General features: G+C 51.5%; 1 protein-coding gene and 1 non-coding gene across 2 annotated transcripts; one reads left to right on the plus strand and one right to left on the minus strand.

The window, feature by feature from the left end:
- Positions 1–1,403: 1,403 nt before the first annotated feature.
- Positions 1,404–10,375, minus strand: Rhbdd2 (rhomboid domain containing 2). Its single transcript, XM_048369016.1, has 4 exons — positions 10,132–10,375; positions 7,092–7,499; positions 5,240–5,390; positions 1,404–2,148 (listed from the first exon to the last, which is right to left on the minus strand). Exons 1-4 carry the CDS (start codon positions 10,307–10,309, stop codon positions 1,791–1,793), a joined length of 1,095 nt encoding a protein of 364 aa, XP_048224973.1. The 5' UTR covers positions 10,310–10,375; the 3' UTR covers positions 1,404–1,790.
- On the plus strand, positions 9,430–9,530 carry LOC125341815. The gene has a single exon (XR_007209085.1). It is a non-coding gene; the product is annotated as a small nucleolar RNA U13 (small nucleolar RNA).
- Positions 10,376–23,042: the final 12,667 nt, after the last annotated feature.

The following is a 23,042-nucleotide window of genomic DNA, read 5'->3' on the forward strand; positions in this document are numbered from 1 at the left end:
GGCCTCGTGTATCCGAGGCAGGCACTCTTGCCACTAGGCTATCTCCCCAGCCCTACAAGTGCATTTTTTGGGAGTGGGTGTCTACCTGTTGGAGCCAGTTTGAAGCTGTGTGTGTGCCCGCACTCGCGCATGTGTGCTGGTGTTTGCCTGTGTGGGACATGCACGCACATGCATGTCCACGTGGGTCCTCTGAGCTCCCAACTGGGGAGGTCAGAGCCACCCCTGACCTTGGTGAGGAGGTCAGGGCCACCCCTGACCTTAGTGAGCAGGAACTGAATTCCCACTCTGAAGCCCACATCCCTGTTCCTTGGTCTTTGGGGGGTACATCCGGGCTCCCAGGAGGAACAGGGGCTCTATAGGGAGGCAGCTGGTAGTGTGCCTTGGCAGGGTTAGAGGCTCAGCCCTGAGGGACTCTTCTTGAGGCTCTTAGCCCTAGGAGGCAGATGCTTTAAGCCCAGGTGGTCTGTAGCCTCTCTTGGGGGAGGCCTGTCCGCTGTCTGGGAGGTAGCGTGGGCCAAGCTTCAGTCTAGCTTGGGGAGCTTACTGCTGCTGCTGGCAGCTGACCCTGCACTGTGACCTGTCAAGAGCACAAAATGCAGGAGGTCCCCACAGGTCTCAGAAGCCCATGCGCCTATAATCTATATTCGCAGGAGTCTTGTTCCACAGGCATCTGCAACGCAAGTGCAGACCCCAGAGCCCTGGATGGCTGGGTGAACTGGTGAGCTCAGTGGCTTTGCCCAAGACTCCTGACCTCCAGGCTCTGTGCTCAGTCTTGTCCTGGCCATGGGCTCCCTGCCCTCCTGGCTTTGTGCTGCCTGTTCAGTGGCTGCACCCCGAGAAGTCTCTCTGGCCACCCTGGGTAGGCTCTCCATGTGCTTTAACAAGGCAGAGCCTTGTTCTTTCTGCTCTCAGCTGGTTTTCACTAGTCACTGCTCCTGAGCAGCATAACCTCTGCGGTGCAGCTGGGCTCTGCTGCCCTCGGAGAGCTGTGAACACTGCTGGCTGCCTGACCCTCCACCTCCCTTCTCCCCAGCACAGCTACCACTTTGACCCTCTGGTGTGAGCTGCTGGCATGATCAAGTCTGTCCCTCACCTTCTTTTTTTTTTTTTTTTTGGCCAGTTGTGGGGCTTGGACTCAGGGACTGAGCACTGTCCCTAGCTTTTTTGCTCAAGGCTAGCACTCTACCACTTGAGCCATAGCACAACTTCTGGCTTTTTCTATATATGTGGTGCTGAGAAATCAAACTCAGGGCTTCATGTATATGAGGCAAGCACTCTTGCCACTAGGCCATATTCCCAGCCCTGTCCCTTACCTCTTTGCCACCACAGTGGGCACTGCCAAAGCCCAAACCTTGGTGTTGGCTCCCTTCCCAGATAGCACAAAAAAGCTGCAGGCAGGCAGGTTAGGGCAGGTTCTTTATATAAAGGTAGCAGACATGGTGATAGTAACACATCTGGGTGAGCTGGGGACAGGGCACAGGCCTGGGGCTGCGAACACACAGACACTACAACCAAGAGCACTGGGCACAAGGGCAGTGAGGAAGGCGGGCAGGGACTGGGTGCAGCCCTGCCCTCTTCCTCCTGGGGTGCCAGGAGGAGCTGGGCCTGCAGTCAAGGACCCCAGCTGTCACTGGAGCCTGCAGGCCATGGCAGTGCCTCACTTTCCCCATCTTAACACTGGGCCAATAAACTGTACATGAGTGTAAACAAGCTGAGACAGTACTCCACATAGAGCCTGGTAGATGGAGGGACTCAATAAATACTTCTTGTCCAGAAAGGTGGGTGCCACCTCAGGGCATGGCCACTCTGGAGGATTCCTTGGAGCCCGCAGCACTGGGATTTCCCAGTGCCCCAGAATGTACTGTACCAGGGCTGCAGGTGGGGGTGGGGGACTGTGTCCCCTGGGAGGTCCCCAAGGAGGCTGGGTACACAGCAGAGGAATTAGGGTTTGGACCAAAATGGTTCTGCACATAACACAGGCCAGAGGTGGGCTGGTAGGGAGGCAAGCTAGGTGTGTGTCCAGGAGCGCAGGCTGGCCAGGGAGCCAGTTTTTGACTGCTGGCCTGCTGCATCTGGGTGACAGGGTAGCTTGGGGACATGTGCGGGTGGCAGCTCTGGGTGGGGTAGGAGCCGGGCACAGGGTTCAGCCTGGAATGAATAAGAGAGAGAGCATCAGTCCACTAGCAGGCAGGTTCACCTTCCCCAGGAGCCGGGCGCAGGCATGCTGGGTCAGCTCCAGATGGCCATAGGCGCAGGACATTTCCTGTGGCACAGCTCCTGAACTCACATCTGACCCTTCACACAACTCACTCAGCCATCCCACCCAGAGATGCGGCTTATCCATGGCCCCAACACAGCAATGCCAGGCTTGGGTCACACCACCTGCAGCCTCCAGAGCCAAGGCTCACCAGCTGGAGGAGCTGATGCACTGTGGGGGAACCATCTGCACTGAAGCTGAAGACTGGAGCATGGTTGAGTTTAGTGGCAAACACCTGTAATCTCTGGGCTCTAGAGGCAGGAGGATCCAGAGCGCTTGGCAGCCTGGGTGACATAGCCAAGACACTGCCTCAGACAACAGGGATCCTGCCACACCATGTGCTGAGATGGCAGAAACACCAAGGGCCAAGTTCCAGAGGTGCTGAGTAAACCTCAATACTATAGATGCCTTGGGACTGAATTGGCATAGTTGGGTTTCAACCTTTGCTGAGAGCTGAGTGCTGGTGGCTCATGCCATAATCCAAGCTACTCAGAAGGCTGAGACCTGGAGATTACATAGCTCTGGCAGGCAAATCCAACAGACTCTACCTCCAATTAACCAGAAAACAGCTGGAAGTGGAGCTGTGGCTCAAGTGGTAAAGTGCTAGGCTTAAGCAAAAAAGCCCAGGGACAGTGCCCAGGCCCTGAGTTCAAGGCCAAGGCTGGCACACACATACACAAAGCCTTATATTCCTAATCAGTTGCTTGGCCCTGGTACAGACCAACATTCCCCTTTGCAATAAAAATTTTGCAGGCCAGGTATGGTGGTGTATGCCTCTAATCTCAGCTACTTGAAAGGCAGAGAGGAAAGGAACACAAGTTCAAGGTCAGTTTGGGCAAAGTTAGTAAGATCCTGTCTCAAAAACACCCCCAAATCAAAACAGAACAAAACTCATTTCTCAATAAGAGCAACCGGGAAGACAAAACTGTCCAGATGTCCAAAATAAACATGCATGTCGCAACACCCCCTAACAGCAGGCCGCTTGACACGCAATGTTCTGTTGTGTCCTCCCGGCCCCACCCGGCCGGGGCAGACCTGGTACCACGTGGCACAGACTTGGGAGTGATTTGGCACAGAACTTTGTCCAGGGGTCCCTGAGAGCAGAACCGTCCATGAGGGGTAATGAACCAGGGCTGGCAGCTGTCCTCTAATGGGGCAGTGCACCCTGGAACCCAGGTCCTTGAGTCTACAGCCACATTTAAAACCACACAGCACTTTGCAATCTCTCCCACTCAGACCTGGGGTCTTGCTCAAAGTGCAAGGAGTATATGAGTTCCCATAATTTCCAAAGCTACTCCCCACCCCCACCCCCAAGTCTTTAAAAATGCTCAAAGGCTGACACTGGTGGCTCACACCTGTAACCCCAGCTACTCAGGAGGCTGACATCTGAGGAGTGCAATTCAAATCCAGCACAGAAAGGAAAGTCCATGACTCTCACTTCCAATTAATCACCAAAAAGCCAGAAGTGGAGCTGTGACTCAAGTGGTAGAGCACTAGCCTTCAAAAAGATTAGGGAAGGTGGCTCAGTGGTAGAGTGCTTGCCAAGCATGCATGAAGCCCTGGATTTGATTCCTCAGTACCACATAAGCAGAAAAAGCCGCAAGTGGTACTGTGGCTCAAGTGGTAGAGTGCTTAGTGTTGAGGAAAAGAAGCTTAGGAAGAGTGCCCAGGCCCTGAGTTCATGTCCTAGGACTGGCAAAGGAAGGAAGGAAGGGAGGGAGGGAGGGAGGGAGAATGGGAAGGAAGGGAGAAAGGGAAGGAAGGAAGGAAGGAGGGTGGGAGGGAGGGAGGGAGGAAGAAGGGAGGGAGGGAAGGAAGGGAGGGAAGGAAGGAAGGAAGGCAGGTAGGCAGAAAGACAGAGGTTAGGGAAAACGTCCATGCCCTGTTCAAGCCCCAGGATCATCACACATGCACACACATGCCAGGAGCAGCTTCTGCTTCTGCTGTGACTATGTGAGGACAGAATTGGCACTGACAGTGTCTAACTTGCCACTGCCAAGGCCCCTCGTCCAGAGGCCTGGTGGAGAACAGGCAGGTCCCGCCGCATGACGCAGACTCCAGTGGGGCACACAGTGGCAGCGGCAGCGTGAACCCAGGGCAGGGGCCAAGGGTTGGTGAGCGGGTCACTGGTGTAGCCAGACTCCCTGTTTCCTGGAAACAGCACTCACAGGTCCCCAGAAAGGAGCAAGGCCACATGGACTCAGGAGGCTGGCCCCGAAACCCAAGTAAATGAGCCCAGCTAGAAAATGGTAAACCTAACCCCAAGACCCCAGGTCAGGCCCTGGGCTGCAGCCATCCCTGGAACACTCCCCAGCTGCGGGCCTGATCTTCAGCCCAGCATGGCCTACCCCGAGGCAGGCCAGGGACACTCAGGATCACCCCAGCCTGGAAGGCCTCGCCTTGCCCCAGCTCCCACTGGGCTTCTTCCTTCATGGCAGCAGCCAGAAAACATACACATACATTTTCTTTATTATTTTTTTTAACAATACTGGGAGTTTGAACTCAAGACCTTGTGCTTGCTTGAAAGATGCTCTCCCACTTGAGCCACACCCTAGCCCTTTCTGCCTTTAGTTATTTTCCAGATAGGGTCTCATGCTTTTGCCTGAGGTTGACCTCAGACAGTGAGACAATGATCCTCCTCCTTATAGCCATTACATACCTGAGACCACAGACATGTTTGGTTTATTGAGATAGAGCTCTTGCTTTTTGTTCACGATCCTGTCTATCTCTGCCTTCTGAAGTAAATGGGGCTCCAGGCATGAGCCACTGAGCCTGGCCTCACACTGCTTTCTTTGGTTACAGTGCTAAGGATGGAACCCAAGGCCTTGCATGCTAGGCCAGTGCTTTCCCAAACCACTACTAAGTCCCCAGTCTCCAGCCCCTACCTTGCACAGGTGTTCAAGTCTGGCCACCCCTGTCACTTATGCCCACCGTGGAGCAGGGCCACCCTCCTCAGGCCTGGGAGTGGGTTCTGTCACTTACTTCCGGCTCTGGGCCGCTCTTCTTTCAGCCGAGGATCCTGAGACATACTTGAATATGGATATCCTCCTCATGAGGCTGAAGGGGAACTTCTGGTCCAGCTTCAGTGCCATTCGCTCGGGGACATCCAAGGAGTAGCAGTAGGTGAGCCCATCTGAGGTGGGCAGGTTAAGTACAAATGGAGGCAGCTAGAGGGATGAGGAGCTAAATGCACTTGGGGAGACCCTAACCCCTTCCATAGGGTCACAGCTCCCACCCCATGCCTCCAAGGCAGCACCCTTTCCCTGTCCATGCCAGTATGGACCCGCCCCCAAGAGGCCCTGCCTTCCTGTCCCAAGAGTTTGGTGTACAGCTTTCCCCCAGCATCCCCGACCCTGTCCCCTACTGTGCTGTGGCCTACCCCTGACTTCAAAGCCACAAGGTGTCAGCCTACAACAGCTGTGAGGCATCTATTATAGGCCTGGACTAAAAGGCCTGAGTCCAGCTGTGAATCCCTTAGGCAGAATGGCCAAGACAGAGGTGTCCCAGATTTGGGAATTTTTGGAGTTTATAATATTTGCATATGTGTATGAGATGTGAGGGGTGGGGATAGGAGCCCAATTTAAATACAAGATTAACTTTGGTTTCAGCTCCACCTCACATGCAGACTGAAGACTAACCTGCTGTGTAAGAAATATTAAAGGAGGGCTGGGGATATACCCTAGTGGCAAGAGTGCCTGCCTCGGATACACGAGGCTCTAGGTTCGATTCCCCAGCACCACATATACAGAAAAAACGGCCAGAAGCGGCGCTGTGGCTCAAGAGGCAGAGTGCTAGCCTTGAGCGGGAAGAAGCCAGGGACAGTGCTCAGGCCCTGAGTCCAAGGCCCAGGACTGGCCAAAAAAAAAAAAAGAAAAAAAAAAAGAAATATTAAAGGAGGGGCTGGGGATATGGCCTAGTGGCAAGAGTGCTCGCCTCGTATACATGAAGCCCTGGGTTCGATTCCCCAGCACCACATATACAGAAAATGGCCAGAAGTGGCGCTGCGGCTCAAGTGGCAGAGTGCTAGCCTTGAGCAAAAAGAAGCCAGGGACAGTGCTCAGGCCCTGAGTCCAAGGCCCAGGACTGGCAAAAAAAAAAAAAGAAATATTAAAGGAAAGTCTTCATGCTGACAGAAAGTTGTAGAAACCTAAATCTAAACAAAAGATGGAACAGAACCAGAAGTGGTAAGTGTGTGGATAAATGCCAGCTTGTAGACTTAAACCCAAGCAGATTAAAAAAAAAAATTATACTACATGGAAAAGGCCAAGCAGGACATTTAAAGGGCAGAGAAATGCAGTGTTCTCAGCCCACTTGAAACTAGCTATCGTAACAAAAAGAAATCTGGCCATGGCTGGGTAGCACACCCCTGTAATCTCAACTACTAGGGAGGCAGAGATTGGGAAGATCAGAACTCAAGGTAGAAAGGTAGCAAGACCCCATTTCAACAAACAAGCCATGTGTGTGGCTTGATCCCAGCTAAGCAGGGAGCAGAGGAAGGAGTCTCCTAATTTGAGAATGAATCTGGGGGAAAAGCACAATCTCTATCTGAGAAATAAGGAAAGCAAAAAGGCCTGGGGCCATGAGTCAGGTGATAGAGCACTTGCCTCGTTCCTAGCCTTATAAACAAGAATAATGTTGGCCTATTTTGGTAACCGGCTTTGCCAAGCTGGCATAGGAAGATGATGCTGTCATTTTCCAGATGAGGAGATTCTGGTCCCCAGAGGGAAGGTGAACTGCCTGACGCCTTGTGGGAGCCCAGTCTATACTTGCCCCATGAACACCCCCCCACACCCCCGTTCCCCATGCTGCTCCAACTCCCTTGCAGAAAGGATACATGCCAGCCCAATGCACAGGCCACAGACATTACTGAGGAAGGAAGTCTGGGGAATGAGCCATGAGGCACCCAGCAGGAGCCACGGCACCAGTCCCGAGGGCACAACCACACCGAACACCAGGGCCCGTCTCATCCGAGAGCGGACAGAGGTAACTCCCAGCATGGCAAACGCCACGGGGGTGAACCCTTGGGCATCCTCCACCTCCCCAAGCTTTGACAGTGATGAGACCGCCTCGAAGGACAGAAAGATGATGGCGGAGAAGACAGCAAAGATCAACGTGAAGAAGCAATGGCGGACAGTGCCCACGGTCCTCTCAAAATTGCCGGCAAAGCGCCAGATGATGATGGCGCCACACAGCAGGGAGATTGGGTTCTCATAGACAAAGATGTAGGTCACCAGCCTGTAAACTAGAGAGAGAGCTGGATCAGCGGCAGGGGGCGGGTTGCTCTCAGGGAGAGGCAGGTTCTAAGTCATCTAGGAGAGGAAGCTGGTGAAAAGCAGGAGATGGAAGCGCAAAGGTCTAATTCCTGCTCTTGCTAGGTGTGGATCCAGTCTTATCATAAATGTCTAGGTGTGAATAAAATGCTTTTACACAGGGAGAGCTCTCTGATTTATAAGGTGTTTTGTAATTCTATTTTTTTGTATACTTTTGATACTGATGTGACTCACTGGGCAGTATGCGGATTAACTGTACCAGCTTCAGGTTGGACTGAGTGGGTGTCCCTGAACAATCTGTGTGTCTCCTTGGCTATAACCCTGAGCCCTCCTTCCACAGAGGCTGTTCTGAGGAAAAGGAGCCATGAATTCCCTTGCAGCTCTGGTGATAAAGCTCTCATTATCAATGTGGATAGAGAGATCAGAAGTCTTCCTTGAATGTACTTGTCCAATCTCACAGGAACAGACAAGCTTTATGTGCAAGTGAGACAACCAAGAATTGTACTTAATGTGGTTATTGCTGGCATACTGTGTGTGTGTGTGTGCACGTGTGTGTCCTTGAACTCATGACCAGGTCATTCTCCCTAAGCTTTTTTTTTAAACAAAGCTGCTATGCTTACTACTTAAGCCACACTTCCACTTCCAGCTTTTGGGTGGTTAATTGGAGATAACAGTCTTAAGGACTTTTCTGTCAGATCCCAGCCTCCTGAGACATAAACATCACTACAGGAATGGAGAGGGATGCTGGAAGTGACAGGAATATTGTACACAGGAGTCTAAAGACTGGGGAGTGGGATCTTGACTGAGGTCAGTCAACTTCAAGGTCCATATCCAAGTCCACCTGTTTCCTCATTGTAAAACCAGAGCTTTAGATCTGAAGCCTTTGAAGCTTCCCTTATACAACCCCTGCTCAACTGTTCACAAACCCTTCACCCAAGGAAGCTTCCAGCTAAAGACAAAAGGAGCATTCAGTGTAGGCTGGCTTCTGCTCCGCAAGGTGGCACTGTGGGGCAGGAAGGGACCTGTGGATCTGAGCAGGGAAACAGGCTTTGGGAGCCATATACCTCAGCAGGGCTGGTTCCAGAAGGCTTCATTATCTGAAGAATAACTTCATTTATTTGTCGAGTCCTCCCAGAACTGAAATTCCAAGTATAAATGTGAAAAGACTCTAAAGTCATTATGACTTGGGAGATTATAGACAGAAGGCTCTAGTTTCAAAACACTATAAACACAAATCCTCTCTCTCTTTTGGTACTGATACTGGGGCTTTAAACTCAGGGCCTAGGCACTGTCCTTTAGTTTTTTTCCCCTCAAAGCTGGTACTCTACTACTTGAACCAAGGCTGCACTTCCGCTTTTTTTGGTGGTTAATTGGTGATGAGAATGGTGGGGGCGGGGGAAGAGGTGGTTGGAAGTGTGGTTCAGTTGGTAGAGCTAGCCAGTGAGTGAAATCATCAGGTACCTGATCTTGGACAAAAACAAACAAACAAAACAACAATCTTCACTATCTGCCCAGGCTGGTTTTGAACCTCCATCCTCAGATCACATCCTCTTGGGTAGATAGAATTACAGGCCTGGGCCACAGTACCTGGCTCATATATTTTTTTAATAGTTTTGTTCCTCTACATAAAACCTCAATCCCATCCAAATAAGGGGTAATTTATTTTTCTTTTAAAAATAGTGGAGGGGCTGGGAATATGGCCTAGTGGCAAGAGTGGTTGCCTTGTATACATGAAGCCCCAGGATTGATTCCTCAGCACCACACATATAGAAAAAAGCCGGAAGTGGTGCTGTGGCTCAAGTGGCAGAGTGCTAGCCTTGAGCAAAACGAAGCCAGGGACAGTGCTCAGGCCCTGAGTCCAAGGTCCAGGACTGGCAAAAACAAAAACAAAATAATGGACAGATCCTTTTCCGGTTCATAAGAGTGATGATTGGGTTCTCACGAGTGTGTCATGTGCCTCCCTCGAAACCTTGTTAGGACGTGGGTACATTACAAGTCTGATGTGAAAAAAAAAAGGAAAAAAAGTAATGGACAGTTTAATATGGACTATGTCACGAGATCGCTGGGGAGGATTAAATGAAATTAATGCATGGGAGCCAGCTTTGCAAGAACAAAAGCAAACAAACAACAGATGAAGCAATACAGATTTCCCTTGTTCCTCTCCAGAAAAGAAGGAAGAAGCAGACCAGCAAGGCCTCTTATGTTTATATGCTTAATTAGTCTGCAAAATTTCTCTCCCACTGAGAAAACAAACACTCCCTTCAAAGGCAGAAGACGTCCCACTCCTCTCCTTCCCAGAGCTGGGAACTGGGTTAAGAAACAAACGCAGGAGGCATTCACAACCGCACGAGAAAGGTGCGCTGTCCGGAGGGACGTGACACAATTCCCCCGGGCCTTAGGCACACCTGTGTGAATGAGAAATGGACCGGGAAGGGAACAAATTCAGGCAGCGACGATGAAGACGAGACGCGGGCCGCGGGGGCGGGGCGGCGAGGAGGGCAGGCCCCTCCGGAGGTCCCCGAGCCCGGGGGGTCGGCTGGCAGCGCCGCCAGCCGGGGCGTCCAGGTAGAGGCCTGGGTGCCATGGCGGCCCCGCCCCGCTCACCTTGCCAGTTGCGCAGGGCCTCGGACCGCAGCGAGAGCCCCGAGGGCGCCAGCGGCGGCGGCAGCAGGAACAGGCGGGGCCCGGACACCAGCAGCGAGAGCAGCGCGGTGAAGAAGGTGGCGGATGGCACCTCGGGACACAAGCACCAGCCCCGATACCCGGGCCCCGCGTCCGCCATGGCCGCCAGCGTTCCCGCGCAGCCCCACGGCAACGGCGACCGTTCCTTCCGCCTTTCTGCGGCGGTCTCCCCTGGCAACCGCAGAGGTACCGGCCGGAAGCCCCGCCTCCACACCACACCCCTCCTCCGAGATGCCCAATCACGTGGCGCGGCCCCGGCGCGCGGGAATCTGGGAGATGTGGTCCTCGCTCTGAGGCTGGAGCATCCTGGCGACTTCAGGAGCAAAGGTCTGATTATTCAGCAGTCCTTGAAAAAGCCGGTAACTGAAAAGAATGAAAAGGGGAGAGCTTTACTGAATGGCCAGGAATAAATAAGCAGGAGCTTCACACATCGGCTTCCCCAGCCCAAGGAACAGAGTGGGTAGAAATAATGAGGGAGAGTGATGGACTAAGAAAGAAAAGGCATGGAATAGTCATGCCTTTTCGAAATGGATGTTAGCCGGGCATAGAAATGTGAACCTGTAATCCTGGCTACGCAAGAGGCAGAGGTAAGATGATCCAAGTCCAAGGCTGCCACAGGGTAAAACTTAAAGACCATCTGAAAAAAAAAAAAAAGCAAAAAATAGAGCTGGGACACACCTCTAATGGTAAGACACCTGCCTAGCAGGAATGGGGCCCTAAGTAAGCCACCACCCCAGTCACATTTTTTTTTTTTTGCCAGTCCTGGGCCTTGGACTCAGGGCCTGAGCACTGTCCCTGGCTTCTTTTTGCTCAAGGCTAGCACTCTTGCCACTTGAGCCACAGTGCCACTTCTGGCCCTTTTCTGTATATGTGGTGCTGGGGAATTGAACTCAGGGCTTCATGTATACAAGGCAAGCACTCTTGCCACTAGGCCATATCCCCAGCCCCCCAGTCACATTTTTGAGGATGATGGTGAAACAATTGAAGACTTGAGTGTTCCCAGCAAAGTAACAGCCATTATGGATGGGCACTGTGCAGTGGGGTTCTGATGCCCCTAGACTGGGCTCTCTTTACCCCCAGCTGCCAGTGTGTCTATACAAAAGTGAACCAATAGAATGGAAGCATGAGAGAATTTACTAGATGACACAATAACAATTGGAAGCCTGCTGGAGACAGAAGGTGGTGGTTGCTTAGTTTAAGAACCTAGAAGCCCCAGTCCATGGCTGAGTCTTGCCATCTCCCTGGAGAGTCACGGATGGTCTGCTGTCTATACTGGATGACAGCAACAATAGACACATCCACTCAGGAGAAACAGTCTCAACACACTAGACAGTGACTTATTTCCATTTTTTATTTTTTTGGCCAGTCCTAAGGCTTGGGCCTGGGCACTGTCCCTGAGCTTCTTTTCCTCAAGGTTTGCACTCTACCACTTGAGCCTCATCACCATTTTTGGCCTTTTTCTGTGTATGTGGTACTGAGGAATCGAACCCAGGGCTTCATGCATACTAGGCAATCACTCTACCCCTAAGCTACATTCCCAGCCTTATTTCCACTTTTATTCCATCTGGGCATCAGGGAGGCTAGGAAGGGACCCAGAGATGGAGAGGGGCCAGGAGGGTGGGATCAAAAAAAGTATGTGCCAAGAAGGTATGTAGGGGGTCAAGCAGGAGAGTCTTAAGTCAAGGAAAAGCTGTGGGAGACATGCAAGGTTCTAGGAGCTGGGAGGTTATCAGGGTTGTGAAAGAGTGTTTTGGAGAGCAGAGGACTGGACACAGAGTGGTAGGAGGGAGATAAGATGTCAGAAAAGAAGGTAAAGGTTAGAAGTTGAGGGTTCAGGGAAGTGGGTAGGGGCCTGGGAAGTTTATATGGTCTTGGAGATAGGGATTGGCCAGGGAGAAAGAGTTTGGTAGGGGTCTGGGTAGTGCATAGGTTTCAGAGAGTGGTCAGGAGGTGGAGAGAGGTTAGAGGGACAGGACTATATAGGAGGAGGCAAAGAGGAGTCAGGAAGTGAAGAGGGCTCAGAAGGGTCAGAAGCTGAGACGGGCTGAGGGAGGGCAGTAAAGAGGCAAGGAGAGGTTAGGGAAGTGTGGAGTGGAGAGAGTTCAAAAGTGTGGGGGAACCAGGTATGGGTCAGGCAGGTAGGCAGGGGGGCAGGGAGCTGTGCAGAAGTCACATAGGTAGGAAGTGGATTTTGGAGCCATCGATTGGTAAAATTTTCTGATCAGAGATAGTAGGAAATAAAGGTTTATTTGGCTGTGCTAAGGGACCCTGTGGACCACTTAGCACCTGGAGAAACATCTCATGTGTAACAATGTAGGGTCTGATTGGGTCTCTTCTTTCTCATGGGCTTTGTGAGTGGCTGATTTTCTTTTTCTTTGGATTGTAGTTTGACATTTCACCTACTTCCTCATGTCACCTGGCCTTTGGGATTTTATGCCTGCCATAACCCCATAAGAGGGACTTTCTTCCACGTCCCCCCTGACAGAGCAACAAAACTAGCCCTGGTTCAAGTGGGGCGGAGGTCTCATCTTCTTGGAACTGCTTCAAGCTGGGCAGGGCTGTAGAGATGTCCCTGATTATTGTTTTGTTTTGTTTTTTTGGCCAGTCCTGGGGCTTGGACTCAGGGCCTGAGCACTGTCCCTGGCTTCTTTTTGCTCAAGGCTAGCACTCTGCCCCTTGAGCCACAGCGCCACTTCTGGCCATTTTCTGTATATGTGGTGCTGGGGAATCGAACCCAGGGCCTCATGTATACGAGGCAAGCATTCTTGCCACTAGGCCATATCCCCAGCCCGATGTCCCTGATTATTTATTTGTTGTTCTGGCAGAGGGTTTTGGGTCTGAGAGGCCATGGCAGGTCTAACGGGGCTCTGGAATAAGACTGTACAGAGCCTTGGTCCAGGTGGATGAGGGGCCCTAGGCCAGGTGGCACTGACTGGAATCAATGCTGTAACATCATCTGTAGTTGTATGGCCTGGAAATGAGAGGAAAGACATGGTGAGAAACTGAAGGATGCACAATCCAATAAGGAAAGGTAAGGAGGAAACAGAAGGTCCTGAGGAAAGGGAGCCAGGAAAGCCATGGGCAGCAGCTTTCCTATGAAATCCATTCTGGAGAGATGGTTGTTAAAGCTGAGAGGCCTAGTGGGCTGACTGTGTTAGACTGCATCTCCCATAATCAGCCATTGCCCACAAGCATTACACAAGCTCCCCTGGATGGAGTGTGCCTAAGAAAAGCCCTCTTGTTCTGTAAGATCATGGCTTCTAGGGAGTCAATGTCTGCCTGTACATTGGTAAGGGTTTGCACTAAGGTGTCCACAACACAGGTTACCTCTAGGGACAGGTGTCCATACACCAAGGAAGAAAACACAATTGCCGCATGTGTCCCTGTACCCAATCTCATTCCCAGTCATATGAGCAGAAGGACCCACTGGACAGCCCTCCTGTTTCTAGGAGGCTGTCAATGCCCAGACATGGGGAGGAGCTTTTGGGCTTCTGGTGCTACAGAAACAGCAGGTGCTGGAAAGCAAGGTGGCAGGTCCTTGCTAGCTGCAGGGGAAACAACGTATATATGGGCTTTAGCACCAGACAGCCACACTTAGAAAACATTTCTTTCCAATTCCCCTGCTTTAGCTACTGTTGGAAGGGTTGGCCAGATGATTCCACTTGGATTCTGACAAATTCTCTGTTTGCTCTGAACAGAAACCTGAAGATATTTGACAATTATCCACCCTGCTGTTAGGCTTGAGTGCCCCCTCCTTACTGGGTAAGAGTGTGCACATAGGTCTTTCCTCTCTCTGATGTCAGACAATGGTCTGACATGGTCTCACATGATATGTCACAAGGGAGGACACAGAAGTGGGAGTAGGGGGTGTCAGTGTCAGTAAAGACTCTTTTTGTGCTCAGCATTGGTGGCTCACGCCTGTAATCCTAGCTACTCAGGAGGCTGAGATCTGGAGATTACAGTTCAAAGACAGCCCAGGCATGAAATTCCATGAATCTTCAATTTACCACCAACAAGCCAAAAGTGGAAGTGTGGCTCAGTGCTAGAGCACGAGCCTTGAGCAAGAAAAAGAATCTCAGGGACAGTTCCCAGGCCCTGAGTTTAAGCCCTAGGACTGGCATGCGTGTGCACACACATGCACACATGCACGCACATACACACACACATACACGAAGACCCTTTGGGGCCACGTTTAAGCAACAAGGAGGCTTAGAAGTGTTTCTTAGCCTGTGCTTACCTGTACTCCATTTGGAAGTTAATTTTGTCTGGCTTGTACTTGGTAACTTAGCATCTCCAAAACTTTGTGCGGATTGCTATTGTTACAAGCTGTATTTCTGCAGCCTGTGAACAGACAACAGATACAAAGTTGTACTAGGAACATAGAAAATCAACAAAGGCAAATATTTTAAACCTGGCTAGCCCTTAGAGAAAAGATTACTCACTAGTCCTTCTCTATGACCCAGAATGTCCTGGCTCCAGAGATGCAGAAGACCTGGAATGACAAAAGACTAGGGACGGCCATGGTTAAAATGTCAACAAAGCAATCTAAGCACTCTTACTACACACATTCCTGGGGAACACCATGACACACACCATCAGTGACATTAGGCCAATAAGCCAACTGACGCTGGCATCACTGACAGTTCTGTGTGTTGGGCTTTTTATCTCCCGTTTGGCCCCTTTCACCCTCATGCACGAGCTGCCTGACCAGCAAGCAGCAAGGCTGGAGCGAGGGCCAGGTGAAAGCCTTGGACCCGTGTGTGAAGGCGAAGACGCCCCTCCCCCCTTTATTCACCAAGAACAAAGGACACAGGGATGCAGGGGGGGGGGGGAGGGGGCTTCTTGGGGAAAGCTCCTTGGAATTGCATTTAATAAAGGGAAGGGCAAATACATTTATAGTGAAGTGCCAGACTTTGAAGTCAGGCCCCATTTTACCACGTGAACCCCATTTTACCACGCAACCCCACTTTACCACGTGAACCTGAGATAAGCAGGCCCTGTGAGCAGACCCAGGACAAGCCCATTAGGGCCCAGTCGGTCTAGAACTCTAACGGCTGGGAATGCTTAACTCTGACCACCCCTAGAATCGAACCCTGAGCCAATCAGATTTGTACCTGTATCCTAATCTTGCTTGCTTGAACACCTGATTGTTGTAACTTTGTTCTTTGCCTTTCTAAGCCCTGTGTAATCACAGCTCAGGGCTCCCTCCTAACCTCTGCTGTGTCGGTGGGTAGGACGAGGCCCGAGTTGCAGCTCTTAAATAAAGCCTTGCCTTGCTTTTGCATTTCGGAATGTGTGAGTCCTGGTGGTCTTCTTGGTGGTGGTTTTGCGACTTGGCACAACAATAGCAGTAATGACCGTGGGAAGGGGAGGGACTTGGAGCACCTAGCTAGGCATTAGCGATTGGCTAATAAGCTATCCATCCAAGAGCGACACCCTAGGACCTTCTTCAAGGTTAATGTCAAGTCCCATAGGATCCCCTCCCCCTGGGCTCGGCTGGCGCCATTGTGGCACACGTGCTTACAGACAGAGGGCGGGGCTGGCTTAGCTATCTCTTCCGGTTCCGGACCGGGAAGGGGGTAGGAGTGGCTAACAGCCACACAGCCCCAGGGCGGGAGGAGAGGCAGCATCTGAGATCGCCCTCTCCCCCTCAATGCCAAGCTGATCGCCAACACTGTGAGGATTCCAATTGCTAATTAGTGGGGACTAGTGCTCATGCCTGCAATCCTTACTACTCAGGAGGCTGAGATCTGTGGATCCTGGTTCAAAACCAGGGCAGGCAGGAAAAGTCCATGAGGCACTTTTTTCCAATGAATCAACAAAAAGGTGGAAGTTGAAGTATGGCTTGAATGGTAGAACACCAGCCTTAAGCAAAGAAGCTCAGGGACAGCTCTTAAGGTCTGAGTTCAAGCCCCAGGACTGACACAGATTATTTGGTGTGGTTAGTGGGATTTCTGAATGAAAGCAGAGAGCAGGAGGACCCCACGTGTGAAGAGGAAAAGTCATTACAGGTGTTTGCACCATGCCGGGTGCTGGTGGCTCCTAGCTACTCAGGAGGCTAAGATCCTAGGATCTTGGTTCAAAGCCAGTGAGGCTCTTATCACCAATTAACCACTAGAAAACCAGAAGTGGCACTGTAGCCCAAGTGGTAGAGCACTAGCCTTGAGGTGAAGAGCTCAGGGACAACACCCAGGTCCAGAGTTCAAGCCCCATGACCAACCGAGGGGGGAAAAAAGTGTCTACACCTTTGGGCAAGGCAGCTTTCCCATCTCAGTACACACTCACCACAGCTTTATGACCTTGGGACCATGAGAATCCTGCCCAAGTCACAGCAGAATTTTGAAAGGGACAACACAAAACCTTTGACCTGAGTCATCAGGGTGTCTCACACCAGGGAGAACTCTGGAGATTTCTTCATCATCGTGCCAAGTGCAGAGCAAGATTATTTTTGGGCAAACCTTAAAAGGGTGGCTGGCTGGACAGGCAAGGGACTCTGGGAAATGTCCTGTCGATCACCAGAGCAAGCACTATGGCAATGAGAAGGACATCTTAGCAGAGAGGTCAGAAATAAGAGACCACTGGTAGCGAGGAGAGGCTGAGAGCTAAGTGTGGAACCTGATAAGAAACCAAACCATGTCTACAGTAAGGTTGCGGCCCATGCCCAGGACCCTTCAAGGAAGAAGTATATGATGGGTCTGTGGCTCGAAGCCAGATCCCGGGGCCTGGCCTCCATTTTGGTCCCAGAAGCAGGCTGTGGCCATGGGAGCTGCTCTTTCCTGCTGCATGCAAGGTAGACATTCCATCAGACCTTTCTGCTGAAGCTCAGATGTCATTATTCAATTATTAAGGACTTGATGCAGAGGGACATGTTAGTGGGTGTGGCAGGCACACGTGGCTCCACCTAGGTGAGAGGTGTTTCCTGGTGGTCTCAGTGGGAGGCTGTGGCCTCCACCTATGACCTGGCCTTCTGTGCACCAGAGGACAAGGTCTTGTCACGAAGAGAAAAATGAATTGATGTTATGCGGACTTCTCATTCCTAACAGACTGGCTGAGGGACATAGTTGTACTACCCACATCAAAGATGGAGGGTGGGGGGAGCTTGGAATATGGCCTAGTGGCAAGAGTGCTTGCCTCGTATACATGATTCCCTAACACCACATATATAGAAAATGGCCAGAAGTGGCACTGTGGCTCAAGTGGTAGAGTGCTAGCCTTGAGCAAAAAGAAGCCAGGGACAGTGCTCAGGCCCTGAGTTCCAGGCCCAGGACTGGCAATAAAAAAAAAAGATGGTGGACGGGGATGGAGGCTGTTCTTCCCAACCTCCTGCCCATGCCTTTCACATTCTCTCTGCTCATATCATTGCTGCCTGAGGGTGACAAGCTATCACAGCAAGAGACTCAAGAGCCATTGTGTGGCTGCCAGCCCTCTGCCACCTGCATGTGACACAAGCCTTTCCATTGTTATGCCCAGATTTGGGGTCCTCAAAAACCACCAAGGAGCCAATTCCGATGCAAATGCACAAAGAGTCTTTATTGCAAGCTCGAGCTTGGACTCACAACCGTCATCGATGCAACGGATCTGGATTGAGAGCCCTGACTCTTCCGTTAGTAAGATTTATAAAGGTAAAAGCGTACCACAAATGTAGTGGCTTGGGGCAGGGGATAGAGTAAGCAACAAACAAGCAAGTGTGGCACAGATGTAGGAGGTTGATGTAATGGAGTCACCCCCCCCCCATCCCCAAAGGGAGGGGATTCCTGGTTCCTCCTAGAGTCTACCACTCAGTCTCCAGCAAAAAGATGATAAAAGGATGGACTGACTGGCCAGGGTGGCAGCCCAGACTCAGGAGCTGAAACTGGGACCACGTGTGGCTTTCCAGGCCTGGTTATAAAGGCAAACGTCACATAGTCAAACCTGCCACACGCAGGTGGCCAATGGGGTTACAACACTTACAGAGCTTGCCAGGTCACATGCAGGTGGCCAGTGGGGTTACAGTCTGTCTCACAGTATCTGTTTGAACCAACCTATCATTCTAGTTAGAATTGGCGCATGAATTTTGTGGGGCTCACATGATGCAGGTGGATACGCCTACTCATGGGAGGGCACAAGTTTAACCTTGAACGTTCCTTGAACCTTCCATGCCTCAGGTGGTCAAGCAGCTTACACAATCTTATCACAGCGAAGGGGAACTTCCCTGGGTTCTGAGCAGACAGGGCACGCTCCCAACCCTGAGGCTCAGGGGCAGGGGAGAGCTTTGTGAAGATGGAGGCAGCTTCTGCTCTCTTTAACTGAGATGGAATCAATCTGGCACCCCTCAACAGCCAGTGATGGCACTGGCCAGATCTGACCTCCATATTACAGTTGACACAGAGGGCGGAGCAAATAAGCCATTTACAGAATCAATTTTGGGGTCAGATTGACCTAATTATCAAGATGGAGTCAGCTCTACAATACCTCTGTCCCTCTGTAAAACCCTTTGTCCCCATGGATCCCAGCTTGAGGGTCAGTTCATTCTCCTGGATGACACACTCAGAACTGGGATCAGTCTTCTTCTTTGATGTAAACTCCCATACATACACGCAGGAAGCTTCCTCTCATTGGGCAGCTGTGTGGTGGATCCCAGCCTCCCCTACAACCCAGTGATCCTCAAGTCTCCCCAAGGTGCTTGCCAGAGGGAAGGCCTCCTCTCACTGCAACTGCAAGGTGTGACCAATTCATCCACCTGAGGTAGGGAAAGTGGCAGATTCCTGCACATATGCAACTGGAAGAGGCATTGCACCATGGAGGATGCAATGATACACACGGAGAGCAGCAGGCTTCCGCCAGTGCTCAGATAAAAGCCATGCCCTGCAAGTGCCATGTCACACAGTGACAAGACCTGGAGGATGGCGATTTGGAGAAAGTCCTCTCGCATTCTGAATTGGTGCTGCTCCCACTGGCAGGAAAGGAAGCACTGCAAGTGAAGTGTGACCCATGCATGAAGTGGTAGCCATGAAGGGGGCAGGTGGTAGGGATGGGCACCACACTCATGGCTGCAGCCATCTGGCCATGCCTCGGCCTCCCACTTTCTCCTGTTCACATGCCAAATGGGGAGCTGAGGGAGAGCCCAAGGGTTCACTATCGGTGTGCTGAGGGACAAAGCAAATCCTTCCACCAAACCCATTCATGACCTCAGAGCAGGACATCTTGCAGAATCCCACATATGTGGAACCTGAAAACAAACTAGTCACAGACCCCAAGCATGCATCTTTGGCTAAGAAACCAGTGTCCACTGGAGGGAGCACCACTCAAGTAAAGCTAGCTCCACATAAACACCCAGGCCACCCCGAAACCTTTCCAAAGGCAGAGTGGAACCCCAAACGTCGAGAGGAGGGCAGGATGAAAAGTCGGATTATCCAAGTGGAATTAAACTAATCCTTATAATAGAATCCTCTGGACTGGGGCCGAGGCTCTGGTGCTCAAACAGCAGACATGGCTGTAGAAACTTAAGTCAGAGCATCGAGCCCGGAGTTGAAGCCCCCGTACCAGCAAAAAGACAAAACGACAGAAAACAGAAAGGGAAAGAAAGAAGGGAAAATAGAAGAGGAGGAATTTTTTTAAAAGCCACCCTGAAAACTTCCTTATCATGATGGTCTTCAGTGTTAGCATTTCCCTAGCCTCAGGTCCTCAGCTCCTCCCATTAGCCCCAGATCCACCCATACCTAATGAGCCACTCCTACTCACTATTAAGACCTACCTACTTCCCCTTTATCCCCAGAGAGAGAAGCTGCCACCTGGGTAAGGTGCAGATGCCATATAGCTCCCTCTCCCATGGGAACCATGGCCCCACTAATAAACCTCCTTATGAACCTTCTCCTGCCTGTGATTATCTCTTGCATGGTCCCCTGGGACCATCCTTTCATTCAGGACCAGAGCCTCCCTCTAGCTAGGATGGCCATCTCCAGGGGAGAGGCCTGAGTCCCCCATAGATTCCTGTGCCCCGGCCACCACCATGAGCAAGGCCTCACAGCACAGAGATCTGAAACCGGAGAACATTCTGGTAAATGTTACAGCCAGCATCTAGGTCTGTGACTTTGGACTTAGAATATGATTAACAGATAAGACGACCTTGGGTGGCTTCATGCCCTTGCTCAGGACCCTTCAGGGAAAGAGGTGTACAGGGGCCTGTGGCTTGAGGGTGAATCCTTGGGCCTGGCCTGGGGCTGGAGGCAGGCTGTGGCCACAGAGCCCCTCTTTCCTGCTGCATGCAAGGTAGACATCCCATCAGACCTTTCTGCTGAAGCTCACATCATTATTCAATTATTACTTGATGCAGAGGCGCATGTTAGTGGGCATGGAGAGCACGTGGCTACACTAAAGTGAGAAATGTTCTCAGGTGATGGCTGTGGGAGGCTGTGGTCTCCACCTATAACCCAGCTTTCTGTGCACTAGAAGAGCAGATTTTGTCATGGAGAAGAAACTAAAGGAAACAATGGTGATGTGTCTTAGGCTCCAAACCAGATGCACTACCAAAGGGACAGCTGTGCCTTCCTTGGCACTGTAGACATCGGAGGATGGGCCTTGGCAACCCTTCCCAGATCCTTTCCATTTAATCCCCACCCCTGGAGGACAGTGTGAGCTGCCACTGCCCTACAGGAACCCCTGCCTCTCCCATCATGGCTGTCTGATCACCACAAACTGTCCATACAGAAAAGAAGCTGAACAGCCACTAAGGCTGAGCCATTGCCCTTATGGCCTGCAGCTGAACATGACCAAAAAATGCCCCAAGGTGGGGACACAGCCTCTCACCATGACATAGAGAGGCACCAAACCTACACTGACCCTCTGTTCTGGATGCTCCCCTGGCACCAGGCAGCCCCTTGGAACCCCCCAAGGACAAGAGGTGGAAGCAAAGCCCTCAGCACTGGGTGACCCATGCTGCAACTGCACCCTGCAGCAGAGATCCAAGAGCAGCAGGAGCCCCAGTGACATCCCTGAGGAGGGCAACTATGAACTCTAACACTGTGTTGCTGCCTGCCCCCAGGAAAAGCACCACCACTGTTCAGAAACATTGGTTTCATTGAGAGGGCCTGAGTGGCCCCTAGGGTCCATGGGTGGGGGACAGTTGTGCTTCTGCATCTTCTTTGTTCTTACTTTGTGGATGGCCTGGTGAAGTTCAGATCATCCCCTTAGGTCTCTCCTCTCAGAAAGACAAAGCCCATGTATCCCACATGTGGAATCTACAAAGCTTCAGCTAGAAATAGACCTTAAGGGCCACACCTCCTGTGAGGAGAAATTACACACTATTACAGGAGCCCAGACACCGCGGGGAAGAAAGCTTTGCTAAGCTGCCATGGCACACACCCACAGATGCCTGTGGCCTGGAACCCTTGTCCAAGGTGAGCACTGAAGTGCACAGCACCAACATTCCCACCCTCCACATGTCACTCACTGGGCATACAGCACTGAAACCACAGAGACTTTTCACCATGCAACACACACACAGTGGGCACCCGTGGCCCCTTGTCCTGGAGGGTGGCTGTGTGGAAGAGGCAGGGCCTGGGAGCAGGAATGGGGTGTCTTTCCTGTCCCCCCACTCCTATCAGTCACATCACCATTTAAGACTTCAATTGAAGACCCTGCTGCTATGGGGGGGTGGGAAGGCTCACTGTTACTTTAGGCAAACCCTTTCCTCAGTGAGCCAGGCTTTGATGCCTGGCCCCCGTCCTCTGGCCTGGACTTGTGTCCAGCAGGCTCTGGTCTCTTGGTTCAGGGGGTGGCCATCTGACTTGTGGCCATTGGGAGGTAAGCAGGAAGTCACAGCACAACTCGTCTCGCTGTCAAGCAGAGTAAGGGAACCTGTAATGGAAAATCCCAGCCCGCTGTTCCTTCCTCTTTCGTGGCACACCTGTGACTCTTGTGGCAGCCCCAGGATGCACCCCATGGGTCACACAGCGCCACAGTCCTGGGGGCAGTGCCAAGTCCCTGAGCCCCCTCACAGACATAGCAGTGACAAATGACTTCGGTACACTAGGATTAATGGAAGTAAGCAGTCATCTATTTTCATTGCCAACAGTATTTTAGGTTAGTAAATTATGAGGGTCAGCCTTGCATTATGAGCATCAAGCTCTAAATGGCTGATATGCTTTCCAAAGGCTGGATGATTGTGGATTTTAACTAGGAGGGCACCAGCCTAGTCCAGTTAACATCCCACCACACAGGCTGGTTTTACCACTGCCCTTTGCTACCTCCCCACTGGCAAACACCCTCCTCTGTGAGTCTCTTCTCCATGCTGGAGCTGGGAATGTGGTCATTGCTGTAACTGGGTTAGTACTCTGAGGGCTCACGTGGGTTAAGGAGCTGTGGCATGCGGCATTCCCTTCACCCACGTTGCTCAAATCCACTGAAACTCCAGATCGGAGCCCTGTGGGCATCTGTACTGGAGCCCCACACTCTAACCTGGGTGCCCATCTAGCCTGTACCCATGCTCCCACAGCTGCTGGATCATCCCTTGGCCAGCTGGTGGGCACAGGCAAGAACTTTGGCTGCTGGTGGCATAAATTCAACCTCAAGTGGCTTAGACCACCAACCAACCAGCCAAGCAAAGCATAGGGAAGAATTGATGATCACACATCTGCATGAGTATGATGTGCAGGCCTGAGGTCCCGCTCCTTGGGACACATAAGTAGAAGAATTGCAAGTTCAAGGCTAACCCATCATTAGTGTAAGAACTCTTAACTGGAAAGTTGGCTTAGGGTGTGGTATAAGCAGTGGAGCACTCACCTAGCACTTCAAGGCCCAGAGTTCAATTTCTAGTACTGCATAAAACAAAAAACAAATCTCCCAATCCTAAGAAG

The sequence above is a fragment of the Perognathus longimembris genome, chromosome 1, assembly GCF_023159225.1.
Source record: "Perognathus longimembris pacificus isolate PPM17 chromosome 1, ASM2315922v1, whole genome shotgun sequence".
Classification (NCBI taxonomy): Eukaryota; Metazoa; Chordata; class Mammalia; order Rodentia; family Heteromyidae; genus Perognathus; species Perognathus longimembris.